This window comes from Cynocephalus volans, chromosome X (assembly GCF_027409185.1).
Source record: "Cynocephalus volans isolate mCynVol1 chromosome X, mCynVol1.pri, whole genome shotgun sequence".
In the NCBI taxonomy this organism is placed as follows: Eukaryota; Metazoa; Chordata; class Mammalia; order Dermoptera; family Cynocephalidae; genus Cynocephalus; species Cynocephalus volans.
The window spans coordinates 64,736,315-64,763,239 of NC_084478.1; the positions used below are offsets into that span (position 1 = coordinate 64,736,315).

Here is a 26,925-nt window from a genome sequence, read left to right on the forward strand (position 1 = left end):
CCCACAAAGGAGATCATATGAATTAGGCATCCTATAGTAAGTCATGACGATGAACTGGGATCCCAGTGAGAAATTCCCCTACATTCTATCCTCATCACCCAGTGGTCAGCATTTTAGACTAAAAGTAATGTGCCATTATAGGGACTAGTGACATTTGAGGACGTGGCTGTGGATTTCACCCAAGAGGAGTGGCAGTACCTGAACCCTCCACAGAAGACCCTGTACAGAGATGTGATGCTGGAGACCGTCAGCAACCTGGTCTGTGTGGGTAAGAATGGCTTTCTTGGGTCAATTTGCTGTTTCTGATTATTGCCTCCAATAGAGGGCCTTTTCTTTCTTATTCCCTCCCCCACCCCACCCCCATTCTCTCCTGACAAGATGTTTGTGAACTCAAAACCCAGGTTGAATGGTTTGACTTTACCACTTTGTCAAGCAATAGGTCCCTTGTGCTGCCCCAAACTGCAGCTTCCTCTGTCTCAGAGGCTCTGAAGACCAAGGAGATATTTCTGTCATTTCTCATTAACAGGGCAGCAGGTTACTAAGCCAGACCTCATCCTCAAGTTGGAGGTGGAAGAGCCTTGCCAGGCAGAAGGAAAAATCCCAGTTTGGACCTTTTCGGGTGAGTAGGATTGTCCCAGGCTCTGGGGACATGAGGTGCCTCCTAGCCGATCAGTCAGGGCTTGGGCCCTCTAAACGGGCTTTCAAGAATATCTCGGGAAAAGGCTGTGGCCCTTGGTGCTGTTGGAGGACAGGGACATGAGCTCCTCACATACAAGTCAGACACCCCCTCCCATGTCTCACACCCACCAGAACAGTTTCCTTAAGTTGGTACTCGCCTGCAAGTTTCTGCACTGTTCCTTTTGTCCCATCTACTTTCTGTCTCTCGGTTTTTTTCTATTCTGAAGGTTTCATGTAAATGGAATTACGCAATATGTGGCCTTTCTCGTGTGGTTTCTTTCACTTGGCAAGTTTTCAAGGTTTATCCACATTGTAGCATGTATCAGTACTTCGTTCCTTTTTATGGAGGAATAATATTCCATTGTATGGATAGACCACATTTTGTTGATCTGTTCTTCTGTTGATGGCCATCTGGGTTCTTGTCACTTTTTGACTATTATGAATATTGCTGCTATGAACATTGATATACGATTTTTCGTGGTGATGTATGGTTTCATTTCTTTCATGTAGATAAATAGGGTTAGAATTGTCCCATGTGGTAATTTTACATTTATCATCTCGAGGAACTGCCAAACTGTATGAATATCCTGTTCCTTAAACACTCTTACCCAGTAGTTTTAATATTCACTGATGATTCCTGCCTGAACCAGTTACTACTAAGTTGGTTGATTCTTATTTTTTCAGTGGGTTATCATCCATTGCTGTCACTGTTCATTTTCATGCTCAAATTGTCCTCAATGTGACTAGTAGGCATCCCTTCAGGCCGGTGTCTCTGTCCTATTGCCATGTCCCTACCTTTGTTTGAGCACTTCCTCACTTTCTTGCACAAACATATGTTCCAGGTTCATCTTGTATTTTCCCTGTTTTAGGGCTGGAATTAGCAATTTCTCCAAAGATTTCTGATTTCAGTTAGTGGGAATGCTATTTAGAAACCAGTTTCTTGGTGCTGGGTGTACTCGTAGCTACTCAAATTCTTATCTCTTATAATCTATAGATGATTCCCCTCCATGTCGTTTTTCCCCGTGGTATTTCCTTTTTAAGTAACTGGGTCATTTTTCCTTTAGTTTTCCACATTCTGGATTTGGCTGTTCAATACCCTGTGGTGGTATTTAGCATGGTTGTCTGTCCCCTGTCTTTCTTGTCAGTTGGTAGTTAGATGTAGAAGATGGATCAGATTTTGTTTTCTACTTTGAGCAAGTTTACTTCCCAGCTACTTCCACCAGGAGGCATGTAATACATGGTTGTCTTTCTTTGTTCTACGTTAGATCCATGAATTCATTAATGGTTGCAAAATGGTGATATTCTAATTCTATCATTCCTTCTCTTGGGTGAGCTGAAAGATTCTAGAAAGAGAAACTGCCCCCTCACCTATTTGCTTACTGTGAGTTACACATACAGAAAAGTTTGAAGAGCCGAGCCAGGATTTGCTCCTGGACTAGAGAGCCACAGCACTAGCTAAGCACATGGGCCATACTGCTGCTTACTACTGAAGGAGGTTCAGATTCAGCAGATCCTTGGGGGAGCTTGGGTCTCATCAAGAGACCTGGTCTTCCAGTGGTTTCGTGTTCATTCCTGGTAAGAAGTGGTGCTTTGCTATCCAAAGAAAGGAAGTCACAGGGAAGGAAACCACAGCTGCACAATCCATTTTAAAATTCAGTATTGCTATGGAAAAATGTTAACATTATTGAATCTAAGTGGTAATATGAGTAGTTATACTCTTCTTTCAACTTTTCTCTATGCTTGAAAACTTTCATAAAAATTTTGGGGGGAAAGTGAGAAGAAAAGTGAACTATAAAAGTTGATTAAACACTAAGCGTATGTGCAAAAAAATATTTACCATATTTCATTGATTTCAAGATACCATTGATTTAAAGCCATGGCACTGAGAAGGGAAAATGGCCACCAATTATTCTATGGCATATCATTCATTGTAAGGTATATCTAGATTCAGAGATGTTGAAATGTAAAATAATGTGCATCTTCTACTTGACCAAATATGAAATTAAAAGCAAGCCTTTGCAATTTTAACCATCTAAATGAGTGGTACAGATAACAAACTACCTTAAATATTAATAAAAATTCAAATCAGAAGATAAGAGTAAGCTTTTGTGGAGAGACTGATGTGCCTATTGAACGTTATCTAGATTCTGAATATAGCAAAATGTGGAGGACAAGGTCGTGTGGGTGAAAGAAGACGAGGAGGGGTTCAGAGTTCGTAATAGGTAGAGTTTTTAGTGGAAATAGTGTGGACGGGAGCAGAGAAGGTGGTGCTGGTGTTGAAGAACTGTGAATGCAAGCTCGGAAGCATACACAGGTGAGTCCAGATTAGGCAAAGATTTACAGGATTTTCTTTCTTTTTGACAGGTTACTTATACTAGATTTTTTTCTCTCATTCACTGAGAATGTGGATTGAGGGTTGGAAGACTTGAATCCAGGAATCCCACTGTTGTGTTTTTACCTAGGTGGAAATGGTATACGTTGGGTCAGTTAAGAGTTCATGTGATAACCGAAGATTTAAGGGTGATAAGGTTCATAGAGGTGATGGAAGTCAGAGATGATATATAAGTAGAGGTAAGAAGGACTGAAATGCCAGGGTAAGATTGTTCTTGGTAGCAAAAACTCCAACAGGTAGGAGGTTAGCAAAAGACTCTCCCTCCAGGAACTCTGATAAAATGAGATATTATCAGCTTTCATATGGAAGGGCATTTCTAAAGAAGGGCTGTTCCGTAATGTCCAAGTATTAAGATGGTTTATTATACTTCTTTCTAGAAGTCTGCAAAGTTGAAAAACAGATTGAGAGACAGCATCAGGATGACCAACATAAATGTCCATTGACGCAAGTTGGATTCTCTGACAAGCAAACAATTACCACCAGGAGTGGCTGTGTCTCTAATGAATTTGGGAACACACTATATCTGAGTACAAAGATTGCTGCTTCAATGCCAAGACCCCATACACATGAATCATTTGGAAATAATATTGTAGATGATTTAAACGTATTTAGTGGAAGCTTTGCAGAAAAGAAGCATGATAATGGACATGCAAGATTATTCTTCCACCCCGAGTATGAGAAAACAAACCCTGGAGTGAAACCCTGTGGATATAAAGAGTGTGGGAAAGCCCTCAGGCAAAAGAAAGGTCTTAGTGTACATCAGGGAATTAAAAATGGAGAGAAGCACTTTGAATGTACTGTGTGTAGAAAAACATTCAGCACGGAATCACACCTCGTTATACATTGGAAAACGCATATGGGAGAGAAACCCTTTGGATGTACTGAATGTGGAAAAGCCTTTAGCCAAAAATCTTGGCTTATTAGACACCTGAGAGTTCATACGGGAGAGAAACCCTTTGGGTGTACTGAATGTGGAAAAGCCTTTAGCCAAAAATCTCACCTCCTTACACACCTGAGAACTCATACAGAAGAGAGACCCTTTAAGTGTTCCGAATGTGGGAAAGCCTTCAGAGAAAAGGCAGCTGTCATGGCACATTACAGGACTCATACAGGAGAGAAACCTTATGAATGTAATGAATGTGGGAAAGCCTTCACTCGGAAGTCAACCCTCATTGTCCATCAGAAAACCCACCCAGGAGAGAAAACCTACAAATGCTATACATGTGGGGAGTCTTTCCTACAAAAGCTTGATCTAATTATACATCTTAGTACTCATACAGGAAGGAATCCCCATGAATGTAGTGAGTGTAAGAAAACTTTCAAGTCTAAGTCAACCCTTATTGTGCATCAGAGAATTCATACAGGAGAGAAACCCTACAAGTGCAATGAATGCGGAAAAGCATTTTCCTACAAACCATATGTCATTGTGCATCAAAGAATTCATACAGAAGAAAAACCCTATGAATGTAATGAGTGTGGCAAAGCCTTCAGACACAAGTCAACACTCGTCTCACATCAGAGAATTCATACAGGAGAGAAACCCTACGAATGTTCTGTTTGTGGCAAGGCCTTCAGAGGAAACTCAGCATTCACTGTACATCAGAGAACTCATACTTGAGAGAAACCTTGTAAGTGTACAGTAGAATGTGGGAAAAACTTTATCAAAAAATCAAACCTCACTGAACGTCAGAGAACCCGTACAGGAAAGAAAGCTCACGGGAGAGGCCAAAGCCAGAAGTTAAAGCTCTTTGCACGTTAGATACAAAATCCACGTCTGTTATGTACACTGAAAGAAAGTTGTGTTGATTTAATTAATGTTTTACAAGTATGTTCTGATTTTTGGTTTAAAGATGGGGAGTAAAGTCACCCTTTCTTATATTTGTCTCAGTCTTCACTCAAAAGCTATAAGAGAAAAGGCAGCAGAAGTATAATCTCTGTATCTGACAAACTTAGGAGATAGCTGAAACCCTGAGGAGAGGACTGCCCAAAGCAGAGGAAATCAAGCACCAGTGCAGAAGATTTCAGAGAGAGTGCTCAAGGCTGCGGATGCGAGACAGCACTGGTAAGGATACTGAGCTGAGGTTCAGGTTCCACTCCAAGGTGTAGAACCGTAAACAGATATGTCAATGGTAACAGAGTACATGGACAGGTAAGAAGTAGCATGTTTCCTAGACCATTTGGGGTCTGAGGAGAAAAAGGCAGGGGCCTTGACAAGGAATCACTCAGAAAGGCCATATTTGCAGAAAGTGGTCTGTACTGATGGAAGGAACAGTTGTGATGCTGGGGAAAGACAGGGGACTTTTCCTTGTGAAGAGCCCTACAGCTGCCCCTATTTACTGACTTGGAGAAGGAAAATCTGAAGAACTAACAGATGTGGGAAAAATAATCCCAGTTGTTAGAAAAACTGTTATCTGCCTAGAATGTGGCCCCAGTTTCTTACCCCACATGAACCTCCAGCAAATAGCAAGTCCGGGACAAGCTGTTCTCATTCAGAGAGGAATGACTCGAAAGGAATCAAAACCACAAATGCACGTGGGTTTGAGCCAGCAGTTTAACTTCTAGTAATGTATATACTCGTGCGTTTACAAAATGATGAACACGCACAGGCATTCGCTGATGCTCTGTGAAAACAAAACATTGGAAGCTGTCCAAATGACACCACCAGCGTTTTGATTGCCACAATTGTGCTATATTGATACAGAAAACTCCTTGGTAGACAAAAATGAATAAAAGAGAACTTTGCATAGTGATGTGGGATACTCTCCAAGTTACGTTATTAGGTAAGAAAAGCAAGGTGTGGGATGCTAAGTATAACGGGCAACCGTTTGTGTATAAAAAGGAGAAGAGTGGTATTGTGTATGTAGAAACTATCCCTGGGAAAACACAAGCTGGTAACCCTGATTATGCTGGAGAGGGGGAAAGGGCGGTGGTGGGTGGGGGAAAAGAATTGGGAAGGAGACAACTGTGTGTCCTTTCATAGCTTTTGAAGATTGTAGTATGTGGATGTCCCATCCTTTCAAAAAATAAATAAAATGTTGAACAAGCATATTTTATTCTATTACTGTCATGATGAGTTCAGAATCTAGACGTTGGATACCGTAACACTTAAGATAGATATGCTCAATGTGTTTGTTTTGTTCAAGTGAATAAATTGAAAAGCAAGGCAGACAGAAAAACAGACATTCAATCAATTCCAGAGGCATAGAGGTATTATCTTCCTGGGGGTGCCAAATACAGCAATGCTCAGGTGAGCAGGGACCACATTAAGTAAACCTAAAATAATTGAGACTGGGAGAGGTTTTATGTTTTTAGTATGCACAGTGCCATCTGTGAAAAGATTGTGCTAAAGCTCACCACTGTCTTTCCACACCTTAACAAAATGATTAAATTTACTTCCTTCATACACACACCCACTCGCGCACACGCGCAAACACGGAGACTTTTTACAAGATGTATAAAACATGAATCTCTGTCTGTATATATAAAAAAAAAAAAACATGAATCTTCTCAGAGGTTGAGTAACATGGTCGCAAGGTCACAGTCCTGGTGGTAACACCTGTTTTCTAAGGTGAGAGCCAGATTGAGAGCGACGGTCTGACACAGCCAGAGACCATGCAGTAGGACATTTGCTCCAGAACATGATGTCTTCCTTGTGAATTACTGTATTTACAGCCCTCATGCTTCTGTGGTTTTTCACCAGGGCCATCTTTGTGGTGGAACTAGGCAACCCAAGCGATGTAAAACCCTTGGCTGGGCAGTGTTTAAAGTTTTCAAAACAGGTGGATGACTTAGAACTGAGACCCTGTCTGCGCCCTCCAGGCATTCTGTCTTTCCCTGAATTATGCTGCAGGAAATTGAGCCATGGGCTCACTTTTTTTATGAACCACACGAGTCAAACATATTACATTCGGTGCCTTTCCAATGAGAGGAAATGTGGAATGAGCAGCTTCCTACTGACAGAGAATCTTCTCTGGGTCTCAGGTCCATTAAAGGTAATCCCACAGAGGGGAGGAGGTTGGATCTCCCCATTTCTGGTGGATCTTGGGGGTCCTGCTTTCTGGGACACAAATGGCATCCTGCTGGGCCACATGTGGGTGAGGCATAGACCCAGAGGGGAATCGGTGGGGACGAACCGCAGGACGTGAGTAAATGGTCTGGAATTAGGGGGATGGGGGTTAATGAAGGGCCCACCGGAGGTGAATGGGGTAAAGAGGGGCAGATTGGGTGAATAGGGGAGAGTAGGGGGAAATGGGGAGACATCCAGTGGAGTGAGCTGCTGGAGAAGAAACAGTCAAGTGTAAGTAGCATGAGTACGGTCAGGGAGAGTGGGAGTGGGCAGGATGTGAGAGGGCAGTGTGAGTTTTCTCAGCATTCACAGTGGAGTAAATGAGTGACGTGCGGCATGCTGTGAAGTGTGGTGGTGAATGGGGCTGATTGAAGAGCAGCGCAGGTGAGTGGCAAGATGTGGCACAGTGTGAGTGAGTGAAGAGGAGTGATGGGCAGTCGGGGTGGGCAGAGTGCTGGAATGGGGTGATGGTGGGTGCTCTGTCAGGTGAGTAACGGGGATCTGTGCTATCGGGTTATAGGATCTCGGGGCTTCAGCCATGCCAGACCTTGTGGTGGCAAGGGGGAGTGGGTAGGGCCTGAGTGGAGGAAGCTACAGGTGGTCACTGGGGTTTCTGCACAAGGAGAATCTGCCTCGAGGGCTCCGTGTTTACGACAGGTGTATGGGATGGGAAGAGCCTGTGCGCTGGAGACAGTGCTCGATGAACGTAACCTCCATGTTTCATGTTTTTCTCGTACTGTTATTTGTATACACTCAGGGAGAGGCCCCACCACAGGAGTTATCCTGAACACCTCTCCCAAATCAGCTCTGCTGTGCCTTAGGCTAGCCCTAATCACTGCAACCCCCCAGTTAATTATGCCGATTTGTGGTCTCACTGCTTTAGCCAAAACTTGGAATGTAAAATTAATTCTTATCCATTTGGGATCCCCTAGATAACCCAGTGATCCATGATTGACCCTATATCCACCCAGATCAGTGCTGGGCCCCTGATACTTTAACCAATTATCTCATATTATTGTCTTATTTCTTTAGGGAAATTCTCCAAACTCTCAATTGTGATCTCTTCTCTCCTCATCTTTTGGGGCCTCTTAACATGAGAAATTCCCTTGATAGAATGATAGTCTCCAATATGCTACCAGGCAAGATACCTCAGAAGCCTTGGAATAGAAAGGCTCATAGACCAAATTAAAATGCTTGAGTCACATGGCTTATAGAAATTTTAAAACAAAATAGAGTGTGGTGTTGCAACAACAGGGTCAAGGGTTAAGATCACTATATCAGCCAGCCACCAAATTAAATAAGATTACAAAATACATTTTGAAAAAGAAGCAAAGGAAAGAGGTGGGGTAAGTTAACACCCTTAGGATGGGGAACAAACAGGGTGAAGCAGCACATTTCTTGAATCCGGCGATATTCCGTGTTCATTCTCTCAAACGAGCACAGGAGTTGAGATTTGAACAGGAGGCCCAGTCACACCGAAGGTGCTCAGGGCCAATGACACCTCAGTTACCTGAGCTGTATGTAGCTCACCAGTTAGCTTCCTGAACGCTGATGTTTTATCTGTTTTCAGCGGGACAATACTGAGTGTCACCAATTGATGGCCAATTGAAGTATAATGTAGTTCAGGTGGTGGGATACCTCACGACATGTCTATAAGTAATAATCCTGTTTGTCCTAGCATATATTCCATTTATTCTATTTATCTTTAGCATCTCTTGCAAGTTACTAACTCACTTGCTTACTATATTTAACACATCGTGTGCATTCTGCCTGTGTCTCAAAAGATACTTGATTATTCCTTATCTATACTTCACACATTCGATGGCTTTTGTTCATATCTCCTAAGCGCCTAGCTTACTAACCATCCGTACTAAGCACTTCTTAGGGATTTCCTCCATCACATTTCTTTTGTGTCCCCCAGAGGACAAACAATAGAGAAAATCAAAGCTGGTTTTTGGAAAGATTAATAAAAACAAACTCTAGAATGATCAAGAAAATAACACATTTTCAAATATCCACGATATAATGGACATCACTATAGACTATAAACATTAAAAGGGTAATAAAGGAATTATGAAAAAGATTTATGCCAATAAATTTGACAATTTTGTTAATGTAATTAATAAAGGAGAAAAACCATATAATTTCTATAGATACAGAAGAAAGGGAGTTGATAAAATTCAATATCCAATCACAATATAAGTTTTTAGCAAACTAGGAATAGAAGAGAACTTCTTTAGTATGATAAAGGGTGTGTCAAAAAAAACAATGGTGATGCTGGAGAAACTTTCCTAAGGTTGGGAAGGAGACAAATAGTCCTGCTGTGCCCACTTGTATTCAACATCACACCGGAGGGCTGAGGCAATGCAATAAAGAAAAAGAAAAGGAGTAATGACTGGAAGTGATTAAATACAATTTCACCCTCTGCAGCTCTCATGTCCATAGAAAATCCAAAGGATCTATAGATAAACTAAAAATTAGTCAGTGAATTTAGCAAGGTTGCTACATATAAGCTCAACCTACAGAAATCATTTCTCTTTGTACCAGCAACAAGCAACTAGAACAAAAAAGGACACTATAACTTCAATTTGGGGGAAGAGAAACAACTGACCCAGAAATGGAGATCCTTGAAAGGAGGAGTTTGAGTTTGGGTGGGGTGGGAGCTGATTGCGAAACACAAGGAGAAAACACCATGAGGCTTTTCACAAGAATGAGAGAAGTAGATGAAACAGACGTCACAAAGCTGAAAAAGAACAGATCTGTAATGTTTGAATACATAAGGAAAGGAGTTGAAGACAATTGGAAGGAAGGAAAGTGAAAAGGCCAGGGAAGGGGAGAAAGACCTAGAAAGTCTCGTTCCAGTTGGAGGCGGCAGGGAACAGGTCCTGAGGACAAAAAAGGGAGGCAGGGTTGTCTGTCAAAGCTAAGCAAGGAACAGAGGGAGGCTGAGATATCCTTTTATCTGGGGGGCTCACCCCCACGTCCTATAACCAGGAGAGGCCCACCTCCTTTAGGGAAGACATGGTACGTCAACGGCAAAGGAGTCAGCCTCCCACTAGCTAGCCGGAATCTTCCTTCTAACCACCATCCCCAGGCTTTCTAGTGCTCACTCACCTATGCAACTTCAGCTTTTCTCTCTGCCACCCAAGGCTCTTCTTTCTCAAATGTGAAAATCAGGTCTGGTTTGGTAACTTGATTCTCTGTTACAGGACATGATGCAGGATTTAAGGCCGCTGCTTGGCCATCAGGGCCTCTGAAGTCCAAGAAAGGGGCAGTTTCCGCTTCAGAGACTGCCATTTACACCTTGGCAAAGTCTGGCCATTTCACTTGGGAGGTGAGAGAACAAGTTCGTCTTCTAGGGTCCAGAAGAGATGAGGAATCCTTCACCTCTGAACATTTCAGGACTTCAGAGCTGAGAAGTTCCCATATACCTTTTCCTCAACGCGCAGGTAGGACCACTGCAGATGGGGCCATCGTGTGTTATTCCAGGGGCCGGTGGCATTGGAGGATGAGACTGAAGCCTTCGCCTGCAGGAGTGGCAGTGCCTGGACCCTGCTCAGAGTCGTGTGTCTGGAGTTGTGGGACTGGAGTATTACAGCCACCTGGTCTCCGGGGAAGGAGAGCTTGCCCCGGTAATTTATTACTCATGCTTATCACGTGTAGGTTGTGAAAGCGACCTTCCGTCCTCAGGCTCCAATGCCACTGATCCTGCCACAGCACACGAGGGCTCCAGCTGAAGTAGTCATCCCTGGCTGATGAGGAAAAGACACATGGGAACTGCTTTCTTCCCTGTCCACAAAAAGGATGCCTGCACTCAACCCGGGTTTTCTTTCACGTTGGAGGAGAAACAAACATCTTAGAGCAACTTCTGTTTTCGGTGATGACACAGAACCTTTTAGCTGACCAAAGTCGCTGTCGCCACCATCAGATGGACTTTGGACTTCCCAGCCTCAGATACTATGGCAATAAATTTCATTTTGTTTATAAATAACCCAGTTGCAAGGATTTTGTTAGAAGCAATGGAAACGGACCAATACACATTGTTTACTTAAATTCTCCAGAACTGCTTGCTACCCTTTTGATGAATAGCTGTCACATTCAGAGTTCAGTGCCCAGAGTGACGGCACTCTTTACGGGCCCTCAGGGAGGTGTGCGATTTGGTTATGTAGGCTGGTTGGGGCTGAAGGCAGGATGAACCCAACTGACATGAAGGAAGGGGGCTCGAGATTTCCTTGGCGGGAAGTGGCAGCTGGCTGTTCTCATGCTCATCTGTGCTTATCCTCAGTGAAGTGAACACTGAAAGCCAGGCTTTGGGTAGTTGAGTATCCAGCCCCGACCAAAGAATACAAAGGACATGAGGGACTGTTTCCTCACTGGAGTGGCTGCTTCCAATGGGGCTGGCCGGTGCAAAGAGAAAGAATGGCAAGTTTAAACTCTTAAATTATCTACTCACGACACAGACGGAAACCCAGACATTCTGTAAAAAATTCGTACCTTGTGCACCCGCTGAATTCCCTGTCTATATTGCCAGTCGGTCATTTGAACCTTAGGACTCTGTATAGAAAGGGGTGGGTGCTGAGTGCTCGAACGGTGATATGTGGGAGGATGTGGGAGAACGTGAATACTTGAAACTTCTAATTCCCACTGAGTTTCCCGTGTCCGCTGAATCCAATTCCATTCCCCCCTGAAGAGACTCTGTCTGCCTTAAATAAGTCCCTGTAGTGACCTCCACTGAGACTGTTACTTTTTTAAGGGAAGCCAATTCTCATACTCCCCCACCCCTCTCTCTCCAAACCTACACCTGTCTTGGGTACCAAGCACTTTGTGTGTTTTGCAAGCATTAATTAATTTAACCCTGCCAATAACCCCTTGAAGTACTATACTTAGTATCCTTATCCTTATTTTCCAGATGAGGAAATAGAGGCTCAGAGAAATCAAGTGCCTCTTTCAAGGCAACACATGTAGTAAGTGCTAGAGACGGTGCTTGAACCCAGGACAACTGATGGAGTTTGGATGTGCTGTCCCCTCCAAACCTCATGTGGAAATTGGATCCCCAAAGTGGCAGTGTTGGAAACTGATTGAGTCATGGGGGTGGATCCCTCTTGAATGGATTAATGCTCTCCCTGGGGGAGGGGTTTAATGGGTGAGCTCTCGCTCCATTACTTCCCACGAGAGCTCGTTGCTTAAAAAGAGCCTGGCACCTTCTCTCTCTTGCTTCCTCTCTCTTTCTTCCGCTTGCGATGTGATCTGTTTGTACCTGCCAGCTGCCTGCCACTTTTCCGCCATGTGTAGAACCAGCCTGAGGCCTGTGCCAGATGCACCTGTCCCAGAGTAGTAAGCCAAATAATCCTCTCTACTTTATAAGTTACCCAGACTCAGGTATTTCTGTGATAGCAACACAAAACGGACTAAAATAACAACATATGCTCTTAATTACTGCAGATCTCTCCCCACCTCAGCACAAGTGATATGGTCTCTCTTAATTAGAGCTTTGAATATATGGAAGAAGTGACTGAATGGGGGTACTTGCAGGCACTGGAAACATGAAGAGAGTCAGGCTTCAAAGCATCTCTCGAATTGTTCATAGACACCATCCTTTGTTAAATTCTGGAGAGAAAGAAAAGAAAGGAAAAGAAAAACTCTATCTCTGGGAACACAAGTCATAGATGGATTTATCCTGAGCCAGTTTTCACATGCATGTCACACCCTTTGAGCCATTTAGATAAATCATGACCAGTGCAGTGCTGGGTCCAAGAAGCCCTGGGAAAGGAAAAGAGGGAGAGTATGGAGTGGACAGGTTGACGGGGTGGCAGTGCCACTATCCCCAGCTGCCCAGCGTCCGGGCCATCCCCATGAACTTACCAGGCAGCCATACTATCCTGTGAGGACACGACCCGCTTGGCACAGAAGATGTCATCCAGAATATGGTGGTTGAGCAGGTCTTAGGGGAAGAGAGGGACATGGTGATCTGGTGCATTGGGGATAGGGTGACAGTGTATGATGAAGGGCCCAGGGGATCTAGGTTCCTTGGCGCCTGAATAACTTTAACCACTTCATTGCCTGATTTTGGATGACCTTGACTCCCTTGTCAGCTGGTAATGAATTACCTGAATTGCGATGTTGGCTGGTTCTGTACAACCTTAACTCCTGTTGACTGATTTAGGGTGACCTTAACTATCCTAATGCGTGGTTATGAATAACCCCAAGCACCATACTGGCTGGTCCTAGACAACTTCATACTCCAAGTCAGCCAGCTCAGGATGGCTTCAGCTGTCACTGTGCCTGGTCATGAATGATCTCAACTGCAATACTGACTGGTCTGACATCACTTCATCTGCTATGTTGGCTGCCTGGGAACCTATTCAACTGCCATGTTGCTCAATCCTAGTGACTTCAAACACTGTGTTGTCAGGCCCTAGATAAACTCAACCCCCACTTTGACTGATTACGAATTACCTCAATCTCTTGTTGTCTAGTCCTGTTCAGCCTCAGCCACTATGGTACCTGGTCCTAGATGATCTCAACTGCCATCTAGGCTGGACTAGGATGACCTTAACTGCCCAGTGGTCAGTTATGAATGATCTCAACCGCCATGTCGACGAGCCACAGACATCCTCAACTGCCATTTTGACTAGTTATAAGTAACCTCAACCTCCCTGTGGATTGGCCCAGGACCTCAACCTCCATTTTAGTGTATTTTGTCCACTACCTCAACCTCCATGTCGGCTTAAACTGACCAATCTTGACTTGCATTTTAGCTAGTCTTTAATAAAGTCATTGTTCACGTTACCCTGTCTTAGACAACCTCAATATCTATGGATCACAGTCCTGCACAACTTCAAACTTCAAGCCAGCCGCTTCTGGGCAATCTCTTCTTTCATGTTGACAGGACTCAGACAAAGTCAAACCCCATTCGGGCTGGTCCCAAATACCTTCAGTCTCCATTTTGGACTGTCTTGGACAACTTCAACCACCATTTTGCCTAACCCTGAACAACTTCAACTGCTATTATGTTTTCTCTTCAACCACACCACACTCTTTCCTGGAAATTTCTCCCATTTCTGCATGGATGTAGTTTCTTTCTGTTCCTACACACAGACGTCTGCTTCTTCCCTCAGTGTGTGGGCACTCTCAACCCCAAATCAGAACAATCTTTCCCTATATTCCACATGCAGCCAAGTTCCCAGTTTCCTGAGTCTCACAAAACTGTAGCTTCCCTTCTGGGTAAGGTTTGGGAGCTCTGACTTCTCCTAACCTAGACGACCTCTCATTGTAGTCTGGGTAAGGATACCTGATGATGTCTCGAACAGCCCAAACATCTTTTTTCATTTCCCCATCATTTTTCTACTTGTTTCAGGAGATTATGGCTTAAACCACCTTTCCCTCCTTGTGTGGGGAGTGGGGCCAGGCAGGACTTCAGGGTATCCCCAGTGCTGCCTTACTCTGACAATCTATGTGGCAGAGGTTCTGGGTGGGTGTGATGCCATTGTTACACCACCAAGCGGAGCTCAGCTGGAAAATGCCATATTGACTGCTGCCATCGGGATTGTGGCCAACGAAGGACGTGTCAAAGCCACTTTCATAGTGTGCCATGCACAACCCTGGACCAGAGAGAGGGCGGAAGGAGGTGGGCGTAGGGCCTGGGAATTGGTAAGTCTAGGATGAGGAAGGTGAGTACAGGGATGGTTGTCATCTCAGCTGTGAGGGTGATGATCTATGTTTGCTGGTGGTGATGTTGCTGACTCTGGTGACATATCAGTGATGGTCGAGATTATGGTATTCTCGGTGATAATATTGATGTTACTGATGGTAGAGTTGATGGTGATAAAGGCAATAATGGTGATGACATTAGAGTTACATAAACCACTCTTCGCGGTCAGTCAGGGAGAACAATGCCCTGGTCAGAGACAAGATAAATGACCAGAGGGACCTGGTTGTGAGTGTCATGGGTTGCTCGGGGCATGAACGGGACTTGGGGCAACTGGCATCTCACAGTCTCCAATGCCGTAGCCCTGGTAGCCGTTGAGGCCGGCCTTCTCCAGCTTCAGTGCCAGCTCGCAGCGTTCATAGATCTTGGCATCCACAGCAGCCGTCATCAGCATGGCCAAGGTCACTTCAGCACAGCCCCACGCTGGCATTACGACACCCAGAAGCCCTCCTATCTGACTCTTTGCTCCAGACTCACCCTGTGCTGTTCAGTATTGGGGGCATTCCGGACCTCTGGGCTCTATGAACAACGCTCTAAGTGATAGATTCTGGAACACAGAAGCCAGGTGTCTGGATGCCTCACCACCTTTTCCAGTCCCAGTTCCATTCAAAACCAAGAGACAAAATATACTGACACATACACAAAGATGGAAGGAGACAAAGACAGGGAGAAACCCAGACATAGTACAAAGAGGTGCAGGGAGAGAGGGGTTGTGGCCAAACAAAGGGCAGACGGGTCTTGGGTAATAGGCCTCACGGTGAGGCCACGTTACCCTACAATCATAACACTGTCACACTCTACTCTCCTTAATCGTGCTCTACCATGTGATTACCGCCATTTCCACTTACTCTGCCCCTCATCGCCACCATTCCCTCCTCTGCTAGGTAGTCAGGGCTGTTCACCACACTGTAGCTACTACCGCCTCCTTCCATTTACTCACGGTCCTAGTCCGATTGTGTTGCTATGACAATCCCTGAGACTGGGTAATTTATAAAACACAGAAATTTATTTCCTCATAGTATTTCACACTGGCAAGTCCAAGATCAAGGCGCTGGCATCTGTTGAAGGCTTTCTTGCTGTGCCCTTACGTGACGGAAGGCAGAAGGGCAAGGAAGAGTGAGCCCACTCTTGCAAGCCCCCTTTACGGTGACATTAATCCCTTCAAGAAGGTGGATCCCTCATGACCTAAACACCTCCCCAGAGGCCCCACCTCCCAACGCCAACCTCTGATTTTTGGAGGACACATTCCCACCATAGCATTCATCCTTGGTACCTCCTTCACCTCTCTGCACTTACTGCGCTGCTCCACCCTAGTTTACTGGAATCCGCCCATGTTACAATCACACTGGGTCCCACATCACGTATGATAAAGGACATATTACACATACGTCCTCACGCTCGACTGCTTCTTCACCTTCATTCTCGTTCTACCCTTTATTCCCCCATTCACTTACACTGCCTCTTGTCCACTCATACTCACCCAACCAGACCTCGGCTTACCACAGACCCCTAACTCTCTACTTGTCCTTACCCAAATTCTCTCACATCGTATTGCTACTTCCCCTCCATTCACTCCCACTTAGACTCATTTCCTTCTTGCGCTTCTGCTTCCTGCTGCTGCATCAGATGACTCCCGCTCACTCTCATGTGGCCCGTCCTTCACCTCTGTTCATTGACTCCGGGCCTTATCATCCCCCCCATTCGCTCCCTTTCTACCTCTTCTTCAACTTTATCCTCCCAAATGCTGCCGTCCCCTTTTCCTGGGCCTCTGCCTCACATTACCCCAAACACCACCTCGAGGTACCCCCATACGCTCGCTCTTACGTTTGGTCACCTCCATTCTTTCTCAATTCTTCTTCATTATCTCACTCTGCCTCTCATTACCCCATTCGTTTAATTTCACCCCCACTGTACCTCCTCTTACCCTCTCCTCACTCACGACCTGCTCCCGACTCATGTCTATTTGCTCCCACTCGGCCGCACAGGTCCCCCATTCAGTCACACTTTGGCTTCAATTCGCTGCTTTTCGCTCACATTGGGACCCGTGTTTCCCCCCTTTTTTCACCCTGGACCACGTGACCTTCATCCCCTCTCTGTTTGCCTCACGATACCCACATTTCCTCATCTTCTCTCTTTACTTCCACTCCCTCTCACTCTGCCCAGCATCACCTCTGTTCGCGCACACTCTTCGGCTCATTCACATCTGCTGATTGACACTGGGATCCATGTACCCCCACATTCCAGGATCACCACCCCACAGTTCCCCCGTGTAATCCATCTGCTCCCAGACCCCTCTAGGCACTCACCTTCTCCCTCCTTATGCCCCCACGCAAAAAACCGCACACGGACTCACACCCTACCATGCACTCTTGTTCATTCCGTCTGACTCTGCCCCTTGTGCACCCCATTCTTCCCTCTATGCCCCACATTACCCCATCGACTCCTGCTTTCCCCACACGTTCACCTATCTTCACTCATATTATGCCTCCTGAACACCATTCATTGATGCTCTGATCCTTAGTACTTACATCAGCTCTATTCCCATTCACCACCTTTCATCGTCCCGTTCACTCAGTCTGCTCCCACTTTCACCTTTTTTTCACTTATATTGTACCTCATTTTCCCACCGTTTACTGAAATCACCTGTAACCTCAAATTAATTCAAAATTGAACGTGTAGTCTCTCCTTCTCTGTGCCTCCCATCCCCCCACATTCACTCCACGCTGCTGTTCATTCACCTCCAGTCCGTCGCCTTTTGTCTCTCCTTGCCCCCACTCACTCCCACCTTGTCATTCATTCACCATTGTCCACTGTCCTATGTGTCTCTTGTCTACTGACACTCACGTTGGCCGGGACAGAAAAGTCTGATGTATTGTTGAGGATTCGGTTTGGCTGCACATAGCATCACCACCACAGATGCCAGTGGCTTCGAGAGGACGGAAGGGGATTTGTCTCCTGGAGGGAGGTATTTCGAGGCTCCAAGGTCACCAGAGACGTGGCTCCTTCTGTGCTGTCGCTCTGCCAACCTTACCTGTGTTCCTCGGTCCAAAACAACTGCTCACAATTGGCAGTGCTTTCATAGTTTTGGTAAAATGTGTATTATCAGCGATTGTAATGATAACTCTCCGACAAGGCGGGGGCCTTTCTCATTGTCTTTGGGTGAGAGTGTCACATCATGCAGACTCTGTGCTGGGACCAGCTACCTGTCACCTTTCCATACCTCTTCACCTAGCCACCTCCTGCTTAGGCTACTGTATGAGGAAGTCACCCTTGGAGGGGCTGATGGTAGGGGATGCCCAGGGCAGAGTGTGGGCCTCCTGATTCCACAGCAGAGAAGCTGGTCTCACTCAGCTTGTGGATGTGCACTTTCGGCCCTGGGATAGTTTCTGAAGGGCTGTATCGATGGTTCAGAAACATTTCTGGATCTGACCACCACTAGGCGATTTCAACTTACACATAGGGGGGCAGTGTGTGTGTCTGTGTGTGTGTGTGTGTGTGTGTGTGTGTGTGTGTGTGTGTGTGTGTCTGTGTGTGTGTGTGTGTGTTTGTGTGTACATTAGGTGATACAGGATGTTTGGGGGCAGGAAGGGGCAGGACGCCGATGGGCCATAAAGGACCCACCATTCCTTTTTTCCACCTCCTGATGCCTTGAGACAGTGGAAATCTTTTGTACCCAGAATGTTCTCATCCTTCAGAGAGGAGGAGATCTGAGTTACTCCCCTACTTTCTGTCTTTTCCTTGTCTGCTAGGAAGCTCCATTCCTTGGCTAGGTTTTTATACTATTTTTATTAGTTTTTGCATAGCCAATAGTATTTATTTATTATTTCATTGAGAAATAATTGATGAACATATTTCTGGAGGTCACGGTTGAATATCAATACCGGTGTACAATGTGTGATGATCAAATCAGGATAATTAGCATGTTTATCATTACGAAACGTAAACATTCCTTGTATCCATTAACCAATTCTCCATAACCCCTCTCCTCCTGCCTCTTTCCCACCTCTAGTGACAACGGTTGTGCTCGATCCATCTCAAAGTTTGACACATTATTGTCACTCTTTCCTTCCTTCCTTCCTTCCCTCCTTCCTTCCTCCTTTCTCCTCCCACTTATGAGTGAGACATGCAGTATTTCTCTTTCTGTGCCTGGCTCGTTTCAATTGACATACTTTTCTCCAGCCTCATCCGTGTATCTGCTAATGGCAGAATTTCATTCATTTTTATGACTGGGTAGTATTCCATGGTGTATATATGCCACATTTTCCTTATCCGATCATCCATCAATGGACATTTACGTTGATTCCATATCTTGGCTATAGTAAATAGAGCTGCGATGAATATGGGAGTGCAGGTATCCCTTCGACATGATGATTTCATTCCTTGGGGTATATACCCAGTACTGGGATGGCTGGATCATATGGCAGTTCTATCTGTACCTGTTTGAGGAACCTCCATACTGTTTTCCATAATGGCTGTGCTAATTGACGGTCCCACCAACAGTGTAAAAGAGTTCCACTTTCTCTGCTTCCTTGCCAGCATTTGTTATTCCGTCTTTTTGATAATAGCCAGTGGAATTGGGGTGAAATGATATCTCAGTGTGGTTTTGATTTGCATTTCCCTGATGATTAGTAATGTTGAACGTATTTTCATATATTTGTTGGCCATTTGTATGTCTTCTTTTGAGAAATGTCTGTTTAGCTCCTTTGCCCATTTTTAAAAATTGGATTATTTGATTTTGTACTGTTAAGTTGTTTGAGTTCCTTGTATATTCTGGATATTAATCCCGTGTCGGATGTATAGTTTGCAAATATTTTCTCCCAGTTGGTAGGTTGCCTTCTCACTCTGATGATTGTTTTCATTGCTGGGTAGAAGCTCTTTAGCTCGATAGAATCCCATTTGTTTGTTTTTCCTTTTCTTGCCTGTGGTTTTGAGGTCTTACTCACAAAGTCTTTCCCCAGTCCTACACCCTGAAGCGTTTCCCCTGTGTTTTCTTCTAGGGGATTCATAGTTTCATGTCTTATATTTCAGTCTTTAATCCATTTTGAGTTGACTTTTTGGTATACAGCAAGGTGTATGGGTAGAGGTTCATTCCTCTGCAGATGGATATCCAGTTTTACCAGCACCATTTGTTGAAGAGGCTGTTCTTGGTACCTCTGTCAAAGATCAGTTGGCTGTAAGCATGTGGGTTGATTTCTGGCTTCTCTATTCTGTTCCAGTGGTCCGTGTGTCTGTTTTTATGTCCTTGGCTAGTTTGAATGGTTCTGGAATGAGGCTCTCAGATAACTTCTGGAAGTTCTGTGGGATACGGAATTTTAAAAAGAAGAGTATAATTGGATGGAAGCTATGGATCTGACCTTGAGAACCTGCGTGACCTTGGGCAAGTTAGTTAATCTCTCTGGGACCAGTTTCCTCATCTGACAAGTGGAGGACATAGGACTGTTGTGGAGACTATCTGAGGCAGGCGATGTCATGTGCTTCACACGGTGCCTGGCACAGAGGAGTCACTTGCTGTGTCTGTTGCCAGGAGCCTCCTCACTGGTCTCTCTGATTGGTCTCTCTGTTCCTGCCCTTGCCCTCTGCAATCTGTTCCCCACAAAGCAGCTTGCAGGTCATTTTAAAATTTTTCTTCTTTTTAAAAACTTCATATGTACACATTTTCACACACAGACACACACACACACACACACACACACACAGCCTACTATTATGTAAGCAATAATAATAATAATAAACTACCATAGGCCTTGCGATACGCTAGGCATTGTTCTCAATACTATACAATTACCAACTCATGTGTCACCAGAACCTTAACGAGGTAGGCACTATCGTTATCCCCATTTTATCGATAAGGAAACTTAACAGAGAGACGGTAGGAGTCCTGCTCTAGGTCACACAGATGGTAACGGGGGTTTGAACCCAGGCTGTCTCCATCATGTTTGCTTCTTTGGGGGGCTCTGTTTACTTCCCTGCTATATCGCCAATGTCTAGAACACTACCTGGCATAGAGGAGGTGCTTAACAAATTCCTGTGGAGGTCATATTCTAGTAGGGCAAGACAGGCCGTAAACAAATGAGTCAAATATACGTGCATTTTTAACATTAATATGTAATGCCAGATTGCTTCAGACTGGTCTTCAAAAAATATGATCCCTCCAATGGCTTCCCATCATGTCCAGAATGAAATATGAACTCTGTCCCTGGCCAGAGGCCCTCCATCACCTGGCCCCGCCCACACCTCCTACACTCCCAGCACAGTGACGCTATCTCTGCCCACCCAGGGAAAGCAACCTGTCAGCCCCTACTTAGTACATCCCCTTCACTCCCAGGGTTTCTGTGTGTGTCCCATATCGCCGTTCATTTATTTTTCAGCTTCCTGTTTGTCTGTATACCGACCTACTGTTCTTCAAGCGCTAGAATATACTGTCAGCCTGGCCGCCGGATGGAGCCACCGGTTTTCCCTACCTCCCAGTCTTTGTGCGCGCAGAGCAATTCCGCTACGCATCCTGTCTACCCATTCAATTACATGTGCCACCCCGTCGACGCTCTCCAAGTTCAAGACACGAAATCCTTGCCGGCTAGAAACTCTTCCTTAATTGGATAGTCCCCTGCGCGCCGTGAGAAAACTGCTGTCTGACGTCTTAGGGTTGCCGGCCTCCGCAGAACAAACTAAACACCTGCTCTGTGCGGCCGTCCTGGAGGGAGGAGACGGGGAAGGCGCGGCCATCTCGCCTAGGAGCGCTGACGTCACCTGCGCGGCCGCCGTCCGTCTGCGCCTGCGCCGCGGCCTCGTCGCCTTCTCGGCCCCATGTTGACTCCCGGCGGGCGCCATGTCAAAGGCACCACTGAGCGCGCGCAGAACCTGCCCCGCTGGGGTGCCAGAGTCGGTCCGGAAGCCAAAGTGCTCGCCGAGCCCCGAGCTTGTAAAGGTCTCCTGAACGGTGGACAGATATTCTGTTGTCGAGAGAGAGTGAGTTTGTGGGGCGAGCGCGAGGGGCCGTGGGCTGAGTGCTGGGGCGCTCAAAGGTTGAGTGAAGGGCGGTTGGTGAGGGTCATTGATGTGTGCGTTTGGTGGCCGAGTGATGGGGAACCCAAGGGTCCGGGAGTGAGGGTCTGGGGGCTCAATGGTGGACAGAGTTATGGGGCTAGTCGGGATTGCGGAGGGCCTATTCAAGTTTGATTTTTACACATTTTCCAGCACAGTGAGCTGCACCAAAGGTTCCTGCACATCCCTCAGGCCCCTCTTTGGATGCGCCCTGCCTTCCCGCTGCCCCCTCCCCTTGCCCAAGGCCCAAGGTAGGGAGGGGCCTGGTGTGAATGCTCCAGCCGAAGTGAATCTGCACCCGAAGGCCCCTTTCCGGCTCCAGGGCCCAACGTCCCCAGCGAGGTGAGGAGAAGGAAGAAGAGGCACGTGAGAGGACCCACCTGACCCTGGGCCTCGCCCAGAGTTTGGGACCTGGGAGGGGCGGGGCATGGTGCTGTGAAGTCTGAGGGGGATGGGAGCGATAATAGAGACTTTTACAGTCCCGTTGATTGGAGATTAAGAAGTAACGTATTTGAGTTATAGGTTAATTAGGAAATAGAGGGAAAAAAATTCAAAAGGAACTAATTTTCCCACCCGGAAACATTTGAAAGTCCGTTCTTAGACATTTTTTAGTGTTTATAAGTGTATGCCCTTTAAACATTTAACATATAATTTTCGAGTGGGTTCCTGCAGTTTTATAATGTACTTTTTCTCATTTAGAAGTTTAGTGTAATCCAGCGTAAATTTTTTTCTATACCATCTTAAACACTTTTGAGATATGTGTACCACAGAGTACAAAGATAATGTGCACAGTTCCATGTAACATTTTTCTTTTTTGTCTTTTTTGTGACCAGCACTCAGCCAGTGAGGGCACCGGCCATTCTTATATAGGATCCGAACCCGCAGCGGGAGCATCGCTGCGCTCCCAGCGCCGCATTCTCCCGAGTGCGTCACGGGCTCAGCCCTTCCATGTAACATTTGGAACAGCTGTGTAGCACTTCATCCCTTACATTTCTGTATTACTAATCCTTTATCATGGGTACACTTGGATCATTTAAATTGGACATTATTAAAGTTAATCCTGATATGAAGGTACCTACAGAGAAATTACGATATGTTATGATAAATGATTTCATTAAGGAAAATACCTATAAATACATTTAATGGGTCAGTATGCCACTTAGTATATACATGAAGCATTTTGCGTACAAGGTTCACATGAGGAATAGAGTCAAGAATACACAGGTCCGGGTTAAAACCTCATGTTTGCACAAACTCTTGCACAGTGCGGCCTCATGACCGGCTGGTGTGTGAGGGGATTTCTAGGCAGATAATTCTAGGAACTGAATGCCTGATGGGATCTTTCGTATGCTCTTCTCTTTTCCAGACATTCCAGCTCAGCCTTCACACATCTCTGCTTTTTCCCAGGAAGACCAGGAAATGGCCAAACTCCAGGTAAGTATGTTGTCTGTCTCTTGCTATCTCTTTTTCACTTTGGATGTAATGAGATATGTAGGAATCTCTGCCCTAAAGTAGGAAATTACTTGTAAATAAGGATGAGGATCAGGGAGAATGAGAGGCCAAATTAGAATGCAGATGCATTGGAGGACTTCGGGTGGAAGAGACATTAAACTTGAGCTGCCGGTTTCCCTTTGAGGTTCCTGGCAGCCAAAGAGAAATGTAACCAGTATCTTGGCTCACCTTAGTCATCAGGAGAGAGCACAGAGTCCTCAGGGGAAGTCAGGGTTTCCTGGAATTGCATTTCAAAGCACTTCTTTGCCAGGTCTTCATGTGGGTAATGGAATTGTCTTCAACCACAGCCTGATGATAAATGCAGTTCCTGGTTTCCTGCAGATAGTCATGCACTGCATAACGAGGTTTCGGTCAATGATTGACCGCATATACAATGGTGATCCCATAAAATTGTAATGGCTATACCATATAGCCTACGTTCGTAAGTGTGTGTAAGTACATTCTGTGATGTTTGCACAGAGATGGTACTGCCCAACGATGCACTTCTCAGAGCTAACCCTGTTGTTAAGCGACATGTGGCTTTATTTCCTACAGCATTCCTCAGTGAGCGGGAGACATCATGTCAAAGTGTAATTTGGGAATGAAATCTCCTATGGAACTTACCTCTCTTTCATGTGACTTTCCTCTTACCTGTAGCCTCATGCAACCACAGATCTGTTCTGGGTCACTATAGTTTTATCTTTTCGAGGTATGGGAAGGGTCATAATCATAACCCCTCCTTTGTTCAGCATAATACGACTCAAGGTGGAGAGAAAACCTATGAATGTCCTGAGTGTTGAAAATCCCTCAGTGAGTATTCACTCCTTATTGTTCATCAGATCGCTCATACAAGAGAGGAACCTTATGAATGTAGAGAATGTAGAAGAGCATTCAGTAGGAAGGTACACCTCAGTATACTTCAGAGAATGCATACAGGAGACAAACTCCTTGAATGGAATGAATGTCGTAAATCCTTCAGAGAGGAATCAAGACTGCATATACGTCAAAGAACGCATGCAGGTGAAAAACCGTATGTGTGCAATGAGTGTGGCAAAACCTTCCAAGAAAAGACAAAGCTCATCATATACCAGAGAAACTCACACAGAAGAGAAGCCCTATGAATGTTCTGAATGTGGGAAAACCTTGAAATCCCCTGTGTGGGTGTTCTCTTGTACATCAGAGAACACACACAGGAGAGTAACCTTTTGAATGTAATGAATGTGGCAAATCCTTCAGAGAGAAATCAATGCTGCATAGACGTCAAAGAACTCACACAGGAGAGAAACGTTATGTGTGTTCAGACTGTGGAAGAGCCTTTATCCTTAAGGTGAGCCTCAGTGCTCATCAGAGAATTCATAGAGGAGAAAAACCTGATGGATGTACTGTACGTGGGAAAGTCTTCTGGAAGTCATATCTCATGTTCCATCAGAGAGCTCATACAAGAGAAAAATTTGAGAAATCCTTTGAATGCAACAAATGTGATAAAGCTTTCTTCCAGAAATCATATCTAATGATTCATTAGAGAGTTCACACAGGGGAGAAACCGTATGAGTGTAATATATATGAGAAAACCTTCTCCCAGACGTCATAGTTCATTGTACATCAAAGACCTCGTACAGGAGAGAAACCCTATAAATGTGCTAAGTGTAGTAGAGCCTTCAGAGAGAAGTCAAAACTCGCTGTACGTCAGAGAACTCGCCTAGGAGAGAAACTCTATGACTGTCCTGATCATGAGAAAAATCTTCCAGGAGCCAAAGCTCAGCATGGATTAAAGAACTCAGAGAGAAGAGAAACCTTACAAAAGAACTGAAAATGGAAAATCTTTCATAGAAAAGTCAAAGAAAAAGAAAAAGGTGAGGTGGGGGTTCATGCTTTAGCTAGGGTGATCAGGGAAAGTTTTCCTGAGGACATGATATATGAGCTTAGACCTGAAAATGAGGTGCCAGCTATACTGGGGGGAAGAGCATTTCAGGCAGAAGGAATAGCAAGAGCCAAGGTCCTAAAGCAAAAACCTTGGCCTTTGTACTTGTATCATGGGTATATATTGAAGGACCATTTTACATCAGAGAGGTTGTTCAAGACCGAAATCTTTTTTGAAGCCTTGAATATATGCGAGCTGTGAGTTGGAAGCCTAACCTCACCATGAAATCTGGTCACAGGTATCAAGCGAATCCCAATTTAATAAATTTCAATAAGCATAGTCCCTTGGAAATGATATAAGGGAAATGTGTTTCTAGACTTAATAGCAAACTCGCGTACAAAAGAATAAATAAAATCTACTATTGTTAAGAATAGCTGTTTTGTCTTTTCTCTTAATGGGGAATGAGTGCCATGTACAAGAAAAGAAGGGTTTACCAAATGATGTAAAGGTACAAATTTACACTTAACCACTAAAGGAACACCAGTTCAAAATATACTGGAAATGTTCTAATTTATTAGAAAGGATGCATAATCAGAACAATATAAAGAAAAGAGCACTAGGGCATCAAATCCAGTTTCCAGAAGTATCAACAATTAATAATGTCAGCATTTCCACCCCAGCCTGTTCTGTGGGCAAAATTTTGGCTGTGTTCCTACGCATGATCTTCTCCCTTTGAGAGCTTGTTCGTGCAGCCTTCCCAGAAATACTGTGAACTTCCCCATAGGCATTTAGAAGAGCCCTCTGTAGTGGATTGAATTAAGTCCTCTCAGTACTCACTGAAGCTTGAATTGTGTCCCCCAAGTTTTATGTATTAGAAGCTTAGCCCCCACTGTGACCATTATGAGGGTGGGAAATCCTGTGATGGTTATTGAAGGGTGGAGCCTTGAGGAGGTGTTGGGATTGTAGGACTGTGCAGTAGTGAATGGATTAACACTGGTGCTCAGGTGTGGTTCTGAGGGATTTAAAGGAAGAAGAGAGTCTCTGCTCTCTGCTCTCTCTGCTTCTACCATCTAGCAATGCGAGACCCCTGGGTTACTGGTGCCAGCATCAGATGGCCTATGGATTTCCAGCCTAAGAAACTATAAGAAACGAATTTCATTCTCTTCAAACTTACCCAGTTCCAAGGATTTTGTTATAAGCAATGGAAACGGACCAATACACATTGTTTACTTAAATTCTCCAGAATTGATTTCTACACCTTTTGATGAATAGCTATCACATTCAGAGATCAGTGCCCAGAGTGGCGGCACTCTTTATGGGCCCCCAGGGCGGTGTGTGATTTGGTTATCTAGGCTGGTTGGGGCTGAAGGCAGGATGAACCCAACTGACATTAAGGAAGGGGGCTCGAGATTTCCTTGGCGGGAAGTGGCAGCTAGCTGTTTTCTTCATCATCTGTGCTTATCCTGAGTGAAGTGAACACTGAAATCCAGGCTTTGGGTAGTTGAGTATCCAGCCCCAACCAAAGAATACAAAGGACATGAGGGACTGTTTCCTCACTGCAGTGGCTGCTTCCAATGGGGCCGGTACGAAGAGAAAGAATGGCAAGTTCAGACTCCTAAATTATCTGCTCAAGACACAGACAGAAACCCAGACATTCTGTAAAAAATTAGTACTTTGTGCACCCGCTG

The 26,925-nt window shown here is 45.0% G+C and overlaps 2 protein-coding genes across 2 annotated transcripts in view; one reads left to right on the forward strand and one right to left on the reverse strand.

Moving 5' to 3' along the window:
* The window catches only part of LOC134368020 (uncharacterized), a 163,655-nt gene that overhangs the window by 7,942 nt on the left and 128,788 nt on the right, over positions 1-26,925 (forward strand). Inside the window, 6 exon segments of the mRNA XM_063084644.1 lie at positions 142-268; positions 527-619; positions 3,448-3,922; positions 4,004-4,655; positions 24,192-24,459; positions 24,549-24,760. Coding sequence (XP_062940714.1) covers positions 142-268; positions 527-619; positions 3,448-3,922; positions 4,004-4,655; positions 24,192-24,459; positions 24,549-24,760 — 1,827 coding nt within the window.
* Positions 5,435-15,274, reverse strand: LOC134367052 (sperm acrosome-associated protein 5-like). Its single transcript, XM_063083685.1, has 5 exons — positions 15,130-15,274; positions 14,579-14,737; positions 12,999-13,077; positions 12,820-12,896; positions 5,435-5,481 (listed from the first exon to the last, which is right to left on the reverse strand). Exons 1-5 carry the CDS (start codon positions 15,272-15,274, stop codon positions 5,435-5,437), a joined length of 507 nt encoding a protein of 168 aa, XP_062939755.1.

Coding starts and splice junctions, on each gene's coding strand:
- LOC134367052 (XM_063083685.1), bottom strand. CDS start 15,274: ATGCCAGCGTGGGGCTGTGCTGAAGTGACCTTGGCCATGCTGATGACG. Junction 13,078..14,578: donor CTGCCACATAGATTGTCAGA/GTAAGGCAGCAC, acceptor TCTTCCCCTAAG/ACCTGCTCAACCACCATATT. Junction 12,897..12,998: donor CAGGATAGTATGGCTGCCTG/GTAAGTTCATGG, acceptor TTCCTTTCCCAG/GGCTTCTTGGACCCAGCACT.